The sequence below is a fragment of the Tympanuchus pallidicinctus genome, unplaced genomic scaffold, assembly GCF_026119805.1.
Source record: "Tympanuchus pallidicinctus isolate F22 unplaced genomic scaffold, pur_lepc_1.0 scaffold13, whole genome shotgun sequence".
Classification (NCBI taxonomy): Eukaryota; Metazoa; Chordata; class Aves; order Galliformes; family Phasianidae; genus Tympanuchus; species Tympanuchus pallidicinctus.
The window spans coordinates 16,246,723-16,257,874 of record NW_026294648.1 but is presented as its reverse complement, the minus strand read 5'-3'; the positions used below and the strand labels follow the sequence as shown (position 1 = coordinate 16,257,874).

The following is an 11,152-nucleotide window of genomic DNA, read 5'->3' as shown; positions in this document are numbered from 1 at the left end:
ATTTAAAAAAAAATTATACTAAAAAAACCAAACCCCAATGAATTCTCCATTTCTCTCAGAGCATCTCATGGAAATTATTTGCTGGCACTTCTCTCATTGAAGAGTGATTTTTCTCATGCAGGTGACCAAGGAGTGATGTGGTCATTCCCCCTGCAGAGCCAGAATGCTTGTTTGTAAGAGGAGAGCTTTCTTCAGGACTGGAAGCTGAACAACAGACTCAGAATGAAACCTAACAAAGCCTTCAGCTCTAATTAAAAGAAAAACAGTATTAAAAATCCAACTGCCTAGACGTATTCATCAAGGGACGTTGCTCACTTTTAGCAACACTGCTTTTCAGTTTCTGCTTTAAAGAGTCCCACCACAGGAGAGCTGGGTGATGCAAGTGCAGAAAGACACTGGCCCAGGTTGCCCAAGGAGGCTGTGAACATCCCCCTCCATGGAAGCACTCAAGGCCAGGCTGGATGGATGGGGCTGTGAGCATCCTGGGCTAGAGGGAGGCGTCCCTGCTATATCAGTGGGGTTGGAACTACACGATCCTAAAGGTCCCTTCCGACCCCAATTAGTATCACAGAGCAACAGCTCTCTCAAAAAACCTTCTAACACTCACTCAGCATAGCAAAACCTCAAAGTTGCGTGCAAAGAAAGGAATTCAGGGAGAAAAAAAAAATAAAAAGATCAGTTTTGTCATATAGTGCACTTTAACTACAATGGTGTAACCTGACTTAACAACAGCTACTGGCAAAACCAGCAGATCTGCTTCCCTCGTGCTGGATCTGGCACCTAATGACTACAAAGGAGACAAAGGGTGATTTGTGCTATTGCTCCACCCAGCCCAGAGCGGGGGAGGGAAGCGGATCACCTCCATCAGCAGGAGTTTCCAAGCTGAATTAAGATGTAAACATCTTAATTGACATATTCTTATCCATTTCGTTGTTGATTAACCAGAAGACTTAAGATACATCCTTTGTATTTCCACGGAATGGGAGTTACCATTTCTTTTGTTTGATATGCAGCTGGGCAGCTTATCTGCTGTAGGGAACCTGCTTTGGCAGGGGGGTTGGACTCAATGATCTCTGGAGGTCCCTTCCAACCCCTACAGTTCTGTGATTGTGATTCTGTGATCTCTCAAAACAACAACAGACACCTTTGAAAGAGCAGACAAATTGTCATTATTTACCATAGACAGAACACAGAAAGACCGAAGTGAAACCAAGGGAATAACTTGCCTACACGAAGGTTATGAAACAGTTTGTATTTTATACACAGAGTATATGTACACTGGTTTTGGAAATGTGGGTTTTATCCATGCAATTTTAATACAAAAAAAAAAAACCTATTTACAAAAAAAAAAAAAAACAAACCCAAAAAACAGTAGGAACATTTCTTCAAAAGAAACATATACATGTTGGAAGCTCCAGCGGCAATGGAAGTCCTGAAAAAACACTGAATACACTATTGTACAGGTAGACAATCTTCAGAAGTGTGGAAAATGCACTTTACAAGAACAGGAAATGCAAAATTAATCCAAACGCGCTATCAAATAGATGTTGAGTATATATACACAATGTAAGCATCTGTTATTAAATGATCACTCTCCAATTGTGCCTCAGAACTGCTTCCGCCCCGTCCTGCACACGTTTACATATTGATCATTCGGTCCCGTTGCGTTTTCTGAGTTCTATCATCACAAATTACAAAATAAAGTAACTGAATACCGAGTGATAACCGAAAGCAAAACACGTTTTCCTCGTTCTACACATCACACCATAGTAAAAAGTATTCACACAATTCCCAACGTAACCCACCAACATTTCTGCAGTGCCTCCACGTGCCCCTGTTGAGCACTGAGAGCTTGCATTACTGCTGGTGCAAGAGACATCGACCCTTGCAACAAGGAAATCAACCCCACGGTTGCAGCAATGCTTACTGGAACACTTCAGTTCAGTAAACAGAGCCAAGTTAACACGTTTCAAGTGAAGAGCACAATCTTCAGAAAAGGTTTCAGTACAGACCAGTGGGAGATGTCATGCCTGGAATGGCACAACCAACATATGTAGCAATTCGGGAAAGATTTCATCGATTCCTTCGTATTTAAAATAAAAAATAGATGAGAAAGCATCACCGTGGCCACGTCCAAATATTGGCTGTTTCATAACCTGCCCTCAGATAATTACAATAGGGGATGAGAAAGTCAAGTTTCCCTTATTTCACACAATTTTGAAATAAGCAAGGAAGTCCTTGTTAGAGCCAAGAATTCATTTTCAATGCCTGACTTTGTGGTGTCACTTACAAAACTATAAACTATTTAGGGAAACTCTGCTCTCACTGAAGGCAATGGAAAGTACCCCAAACCATTTAATGTGCAGTCAGCTCAAACCATTCTTCTCCTCTAATGTTTGTTAAGGGAATAAACAAATCCTGGAAAGGCTTTTGAGAGTTGGTCTGTTTGAATATCAGTATTCTAAGATGTGTGCAGATGAGAAAAGTATTTAAAAAAAAAATCCTTCTTAGAAAGTTTAGTTGGCTATAAAACATCTGAACTACAAATGACTGATGATATCACGTTTACATCAACCCTTACTCCTTCCAGAGAAATTGTGCTGCTTGTGGCAATCCCCTTTGCTTTTTTATCTCAGAGAAATGCCAAAAAACAGAAATGGAGCAACTACAGTGTGCAACCAGGACTGCAGGATGCACACTGTCAGAGCTGCACTGTGTGAAATACTTACAGGCAAATAAAGCAAAGCCACAGTTTATTGCATAAATAACACAGGAGGCAGAACTGCTCCTGTAATGGGGAGACTAATCCGGCACCAAGTTAATCACATTCCCTCTACTTTAACAATCAAGATCAGCAGAATTTTATTATTGTTATCATTTTAATTCAAAAGGGTCATCTGTAAACAGGAAATATTTCATTGGCTGTGTGTGCGTTGCGGGGGAGTGGGGTTTTCAAGCTCGCTTTTCCAAGGAAGGGTCAGTGTTTAAATAAGATGCACCGCTTGAAAGGAACACACATGTTAGTCTGATCTGGGGAGGAAAACAAGTTTCATTTACCAACACAGAGTCATCTCCTGTCTGCAGAAAGCGCCAAGGACTCCTCCAAAAACCTCACGCTCGCACTGTGTCCAGTTGAAATCCACTCTCCTGAGATCAAAAATATATAAATGTTGGTTTGAGATATTGCTGAACAAAGCCTTGCTTACTGCTTGACTGAGATTTGGTACATTACTAATGCACCTGACCTCTGCATTGGCACAGAGACCTCTTTGGAGACAGACTGCCCGTGTTACACACGAGAGCTACTTTACTTCCTTAAATAAATACTTAAATTGCACAAGTACATAATGCCAACCCTTCCTCCTTCTCTTCAATACGGAGAAGGAAATTTGGTTTTACTGAAAATAAATGGAGACATTTTGTTTAAATTTGGCCAGCCTCATGTTAAGCTGAGAAGACCACTGCTAAGCAATAAAGTATTTGTAATAAGAAAGCTCAGCAAAATGAGATGAATCATAGAATGGCCTGGGTTGCACAGGAGCACAATGCTCATCCAGATCCAACCCCTGCTATGTGCAGGGTAGCCAACTAGAAGACCAGGCTGCCCAGAGCCACATCCAGCCTGGCCTTGAATGCCTGCAGGGATGGGGCATCCACAGCCTTCTTGGGCAACCTGTTCCAGTGCATCACCACCCTGTGTGAAAAACTTCCTCCTAATATCCAACCTAAACCTCTCCTGTCTCAGTTTAAAACCATTCCCCCTTGTCCTATCACTACCCAATTATACTGAGGTGACAGACCTTCCAACAGTACGAAAGCTGTGCTTAAAGAGTGTTTTTTCTACCATTTTAATACTGTATGGCACATTAGAATATTTGCATTAAGTAGATAAATCAGTAACAACGTTAACCAGATATCACTGCATTAGCCAAGAAGTTGACACTGCAGCTTTGCTCGTGTCACACAACTCACGTTTTGCCTAAAAAGATAAAAACTCTTCTATTGAAACCAAGAGCAAAGTTTGCACTGACTTCACTGAAGCCAGGACTTCATCCAGACACTCCAACAATTCACATCAGACATTTATAGTTCCAAATGTATTATTCTGTATTTCAGAATAATTTAAATTTTTGGTTGTATTTTGAAAGGCCTTCAGATAGATTTATGCAGACAGTTTTCTGGACAGCCAGCAAGCCCCGACCAACACAGCAGAATGGCAGCATTATAAACTAGATGTGAAGCATTTCTAAAATACAATGTCTGAAGTCCTCATCCTTTACAGCTATTATTTCAATGCCACTGTTATAAGACCACAATAACTGGAACATTATTGCTTAAAGCATCCGTGTGCTGCATCCAGTAACAGAGAAAACAGGTAAAAAAATACAGGCAGGCAGAAGCCCTGTCAGCTGATTCTCTCCAGCTTACAGAGCATATTGCCAACATTATTGCCAACGCCATACAGCTACTGCAATAACAAAAGCACTCTTAGTTAATTCTGAAATTCATTAGGAAAACTTAACATAGCTTCACTTTCATTTTGTGTATCATTTTTTGGTAGCACTGCTCCAGAGTATTATTTGGAAAAGCGGCTACAGGAAAATGAGCAAAGATGCATTCAGGTATAGCAGACCTTTACTCAGATTGCTCCAAAGGACACTGGAAAGCCTTCATTTTTTGCAGTGCTAAAGAGGAAATCCTCTAAGCATCAGGAGTTATTTTCCCCATATTGAGAAGTCCATAATAACGTCCAAAGACTTGCAAAGCAGAGTTATCCCCACTCATGGGGAAGGATTCTGGAGTGGTTACAAAGGGTTATTTCTGTAGTTTTCAATTTCAGAGGTTCAATTCAAGATGAGGACATGAACTTCATATCCAGTTATCATGTTACTAAGAGATAACGTGCTAATCTCATAAATCTGGTAAGTATCTGGTACGTTACATCAAGGGGATCCTTAACATTTACACTGTGATATGGTAAATTGATAAGTTCAGTTGTATTTGGATAGAAAGTGTTTAAAGCAAGAAAAAATATCTAAGTGACAATTAAGCAGCAGTGTGAATTGGGTTAAGCCAAAAAACTTGGAATGCCCATTCATAGCCAGCAATTCAATGGCCAACAAACTGAAACAGAACTGTTACAGCCATCAGATACTACGCAGCAAGGAACTGAAAGACAATGAGTTACTCCTGTTGGATGGTTGTGTTCTTCAACTGCAGCACACAGCAACAAGAAATCAGCTTAATGAAACACATTACCTTCTCATTTTAGCCTTAGCATGACCTCAGATCACAGAATTACAGGCACTGCCTTTGAATTTAAGTTGTTGAAATGAGTATTATGTGATTGATGCAACAACCAATTTAAGATACAGCATCTACAGCATTTCAAAATGCACTACAGATCACATGTATATTCTGTTTAAGAAAGATTTTAGACTTGGACATTGGAAATGCAGCTTTACATCAGCTTTTCAATGAGCTGTGAAACCTTAAAGGAAAGGACAGAACCAAATCCTGTTACACACAAGACAAACACATCCCTCAGTCAAAATTAATTTAGCCTAAAACAGAATATCTGTGACAAAGCTTTTTTTTTTTGTAAATATGAACTACCTATCCAACAAACTAATTCAACCTGCTACTAAAACCACCAAATGATTTGCAGCCTTTCTGGAAATGAATTCAGCTGTGTATTCTGGGCAGGGTTTCACAATGCTCTCAGAATACTGAGAATCTGCACAGAATACAAAAAGAAGGTAAAAACAAACAATGCAGCACAGTGGGAATTGTACTCTTTCAGAAACCCAACGGCTCGGCACAGTGACATCTGTGCAAACTGATCTGTGTGCTGTGCCACACTCTCATGCAATTCACACAATAAATCCTGTGAACGTGACAAGGATGGACACCGAGATTCCTCAACTCAATTGTGGCTAATTGCAAATTGTAAAAATGTAATGTGAACTCAGGAGCAGTATTACATGAGGTCCTGGGATTCACAGTATAAACCTGAGATATTGGCAGTTTTATCAAAATGTCCTCCATTACTCTGTATGCATCACGAATCCTCACTTTGTACTCACCACGTGTATTTGTTTGTCCCAAGCAAAGAGAAGTAGACAGCTTTGTTTACCCAACAATACATTAAAACAAATAAAAAAAATGATTAGGTATTATCAAATTAAATATCATAAATAAAGTGTATTTACAGTCTTTTCTAATTATTAGATAACGACATAATCAACTGTGCAACAAACTTAAAACACCCAACATCAAAAAAATGTGAAGCATCAGTTAAATCTCCACGTGTTGATTTTACAAAAAACTATTAAAATATTTAAAAATTCCCATTTTATCTATTTTCAACAGAGAAATCTCAAAAAATGTTTAAGACTAGTAAGAGTTATCAATTACACAGGCACTTCACATGTAAACAATCTACAGTACAACTGAAAAAAATATTTGGTACCAACCTAGAAGACTGGAAAAAAAACAAAACTCAGTGTCCTTTTTCCCATTGTTTTGCATCACCACACACTCAGACTAAATACTGGCAATGTTGGAAGTGCGTAAGTTACAATCAGGAGTGCAAAAATAAAAAGAAAGAACACTAAAGTTAAGGTTTCTAAGAGAGTGGGAGTGGATTACAGCTATCAGTCACTGCGTTTTTACCATCAAATCATCGCCACGTGTTCGTTTTGCCTTTAAATCAGATAGTTGACCTTCATAATTCAAGCAAGGAGGATCAGGTTTTGTACTTGTAAATTAATTCGAAAACCGTTTCCAATGTAGAAAAAGAAATCCAGCATTTAACTGCAACACTGTGAGATGCTAAATGGTCATTTTGAACTTAAAGTTTTAACTTTTAAATGGAAAGAGAACCTGATGCAAAATCTTTGTGCATCCAACTACAAAAGGAAACGAATCGTTATGGTATTTTAACATCAGCTGACTCCAAGGTTTTCATGTATAATTCCAAAGTAAGGCTCTCTACAGCATCTGGACAGACATTAGTTTTTGATGGCTTGGATGTTCCTATGTAGGAATCCTATGTAGGAAGCTGAACTGCTCCAGAGCTTCCAAGAACTCGTGTTACATGGCAGAAAGTTGAGATACTTTCAACGTGGGCAATTCAAGCAGAGCTTGAACTGTGAGGCCAACCTTCACCAGACCCCTCTCCTCCAGTATGTGATGAGGCAAGCACAGTCTCTCCTGTAAAATAAAGCAGAATAGGTATTAAGCTTCATTCACTCTCTCCCAGCTGGGTAACAAAAGCATTCTCCCTGAAGTTGCACATATGTTAGATATCTGCATAGAAAACATCTTGATGTGGGAAATTATCAGTTTTCCCCTTGGGAATTCCTGGAGGCACTAACAGATTGGGTCCTCAGTATTATTCCTGCTGTTAGGTGCCAACTGGAAACAGAGCATCCTCAGTTTAATGCTACAGGCCAGAAATAGGACTCTTCCCTTCCTTTCATATCTTTAAGCTCCTTGGACAGTGTTATAATCAGCACTGCTCCACACCTGCTTGCCCTGCTGTAGGCTCTATTTGCTGACATACCTTTGGTGTGATGTTAGTCATGAAGGCAATTACCATACCTGTGGAACGCCCAATTTTTTACAAGCATCCAGAAAGTTCTCAACATTTCTTCGGCACTTTGCCATACTGAGTTTAGGCTGTAAAGAGAGGATTTTCATCAGGTAATTGTGAAATACTGTTTACATCTGATGCAAATTCTGCAACAGCTGCTAAAATACAAACCAGAACACTAATTATACAGATTCAATGCACGAAAACAGCTCTTCAACGAAACTTCTGAGCCTTATTTAATAATTCTTGAGAAAGATTGAATACGGCAGATATCATACGTGACTTTTTTTGCCATCAGCTTCAAAAATTTGTTTTCAATTACGTTGCAAAAAAAAAAAGAAAGTGAGCTAAATGTGCAAAGAAGTGAGCTAAATGTGCAAAAAAGTGAGCTAAATGACTTACCACTGCTGGCGATGGTACGTGAATGCTGGCAACGGAGCGTGGCCTTATGTGGTTGGCTAGATGGCAAAGAACGACTCCGTCCATCAGTGCTGCCCCAATGTCATCTGGCAAGATTACTTTTAACCTTGATTCAAGATTCTGTTAAAAAGCCCGTGAGTGAGTTGTTTAGCTAATTATTCGTTTTAAATACGAGGTGTTTTAAAGCAGACAGTTTTAAAAGGGCATTTTAATATTAGGGTTAAGTGGAGTCAATTCATACTTCACTGAGCACAATTACTCCACATCAAGATCGCACCCCCTTTGCTTGTTCTGTTTTTTTCCTTTCAATGACAGCCACACACACACACAGAAATTCAGCCAGCAACTACCACAACAGCTCTCAAAACCATATGCTGAATCCCACTGCTCATAACAAGAAAGCACAGAATTTAAAGGCAGAAATGTGAGGCTGAATACCTCCACAGCTGTTACTGTGCAGAATTTGTGGGCTGAAATCACATAGAAGTTTACTAGAAGGAGGAGTAAAAGACTACCAAGGTTTCAACTGTGGTTCAAAGCAAACTAAATGCACTGCACCTACATAGTACATAACAGTACATACATTGCGAAGTTGTCTTATTTGTTCCCTTTCTTCTCTTAAATGCTCCATCTTCCTCCTCATTGTAAATCCAGGATCCATTGCTCCATAGTCCTGGCGAGCTGCACGGCTGAAAGCTATTGAACATGACTGAAGTTAGCCTTCAGAATTCAGATTTTAAGAACAGTAGTAAAATCTACCATCAAGGATAACAGCAGGGAAAAACATGCTACGGAACTTGACAGAAAAGAGACTCATCAGTATCCTGAAGTAATAGATGCTGTCCATGAGACAGTCTTCAAATAAAACATAAATCATCTTTTTTAACTGCAAGTGCATTACACCAAAATATGGACACAGAACTGACTTCACTATTTAAATACTTAAGGTATATGTTTCTATTTGTACTTCTGCAAGCTTATCTTGCAAGCTAGGTTTGAAAATATTTTTATGGAGGCTAAAGAAAGGAACAAGAATCTTATCCAAGAGTTCAGAGCTTGTCTCTTAAACACTTTGACTGCAATTCACTTCATTCATCATGTTCAGAAAGCCTAACGACAACTAGATTTTATACAGTACTGGCAAAGGAGAACTAACAAGCCTCCTAACTTCTATGAAACCCCAACTTCCTACAGCCTAGGACACAGGTAACTCCAGATGTGCACAGCCAATCATGCCCTTATATATGCAACAAGCCAATCTTGTTTGGCACAGAGTTTCAAGAGCTGCTTACAAATGACAAATGATTTGAGGGCCCTAAAGGTGCCACTTGTATGAACTCAGCCACACACTGCTATTGACGGCTCACAGGTTAACATTTAAGCAGTCAAATTTCACTATCATGAAGACAGAAAATGTCAGGTTATCTTTTCTTTAAAAAAAAAAAAAAAAAAAAGAGCACAAAGATTGTTAATGTATGTTAGCTGGAAATGAGACTGCAGACTGGCTATGCCAAATTATGTCTTATACTGTTGACATAGAATATTCTCATGGACCTTAAAAAAAAAAATAGTACTGTAATAGCAAAGTATTTGTGGATATTCTGACACTTTGGATTTCAGAAAACTGAAAGCCTTTAGATAATCTAGTCTGATGCAACTGGGGGCAGAGTTTTGGAAGAGTCAGAGCACAATAAGGCACCAAGACATGCAATTCCTGACAAAGCTCTGCTCCATGCATCCTTTCATGGGACAAATAACTACTTCTCTTGAAACCCTGTTGCCTCATCATGTCTCACGAACAACTGCAGACTGTTTCCCTGTTCTTTCACCATGACTAAACATGCAAAAAATAAATCAGTGAAGTTAAAGTGACTGTGCAGCTCTGGGAACTTTCAATTATTGGACAGCTGCTTTGGCAAACCATGTCTTTTCCAGAACCATGCTTGTGGTAAGTACACTGAGTGAAATGATGTGCTCTGTCCTCCCTTTGCATTCATTCCAATGCATGCATCTGGTGTCCTTTTCTGCTCCTGCCTGGGGAATGAAAACCTGTTTCATCATGGTAGCTTACCTGACCTTGGTTTGAGACCAAACGGACCATGAGTGTTACTATCAGTCCTTTCATAATCCTGTCAAAAAGAGAGAAAGTCTGTTTTCTTCTGCTCATTGCAATAATTAACTTCTGTTCCCATCAAAATAGCGCTTAAATTATTCTTGTCTAAAAAAGAACAGAATTAGCCCTTCTGTTTAACTGTAAAACACTTCTCAGAAATGGATACTATAATGAAAATGGAATAGAAGTGAACTCATCTTACCAAGGCAGAAAAATCAGCACCAGATAAACTAAGATCTATTCTAAGATTAATACCTATTCTCAATCACCTTAAACAACTGCAAACTGTTCTGTTAACTGAATTCTAATGCAGATGCACGCTAACACAGATATCTTTGCAACTGATTTTTTTAAGAAATGTTTGTTTTCGATTATGAAGATATCCTGTGACATGAGAAGCAACTAAGAGAAAGTACTCAGCAATCTGGTATGTACATACATGAGAAATTCTTAGTTCAGTGCATTTCACTGTGTGTGGGAGATGTTCTACTCATCCCACTCAGGCTTCATATCAGCACTAGCTGGAAACACTTCTCTTTGGTATGGTATGTTTACAGCTTAGGAGATTAGTGCAAGTGCAGTGAGACTACACAGATGCTACTTATAAAGCAACACAACCGATGAATGAAGCTGCAAGGCAGCATCATACAGACGACAGAAAATCCTAAGAATGAAACCACTTCAGCAGTGTCAGTACCTCTGGGTTCCCTGCAATGTACTGAAAACTGAACCACAAGTTTTACTTGAACCTCTCTGAGCAGCTAATGCATAAGGGAAAACTACTTCATACGCCAAATTGGATTAATCTTCATTAGCTGCTTTCATTCGGAGATTAAAGGAGACAAAGTAATGCATCTTTCTACAGAGCAATTAATTAAAATAAATAAATAAATAAATAACCTAGGGACAATCAGACAGTTGCAAAGGTAAAAATAACAAAACACAACACGTTATGTCTCTGGTTTCTACTTTTGACCCTTCATTACAAAGAAATAGCCTTAATTCCAGTTCCAAAGTAATCT

The 11,152-nt window shown here is 39.1% G+C and overlaps 1 protein-coding gene across 5 annotated transcripts in view; it reads right to left on the bottom strand.

Annotated features, from left to right (window-relative positions):
* Nucleotides 1-4,995: 4,995 nt before the first annotated feature.
* The window catches only part of LRCH2 (leucine rich repeats and calponin homology domain containing 2), a 36,815-nt gene continuing 30,658 nt past the window's right edge, over nucleotides 4,996-11,152 (bottom strand). For all 5 annotated transcript variants that reach the window (XM_052672836.1, XM_052672838.1, XM_052672837.1 and 2 more), the window contains 5 exons: nucleotides 10,089-10,146; nucleotides 8,601-8,713; nucleotides 8,000-8,137; nucleotides 7,606-7,683; nucleotides 4,996-7,215 (listed from right to left, as the gene is read on the bottom strand). In XM_052672836.1, coding sequence (XP_052528796.1) covers nucleotides 7,096-7,215; nucleotides 7,606-7,683; nucleotides 8,000-8,137; nucleotides 8,601-8,713; nucleotides 10,089-10,146 — 507 coding nt within the window. In that variant the 3' untranslated portion in view covers nucleotides 4,996-7,095. The remainder of the gene's footprint in view (nucleotides 7,216-7,605; nucleotides 7,684-7,999; nucleotides 8,138-8,600; nucleotides 8,714-10,088; nucleotides 10,147-11,152) is intronic.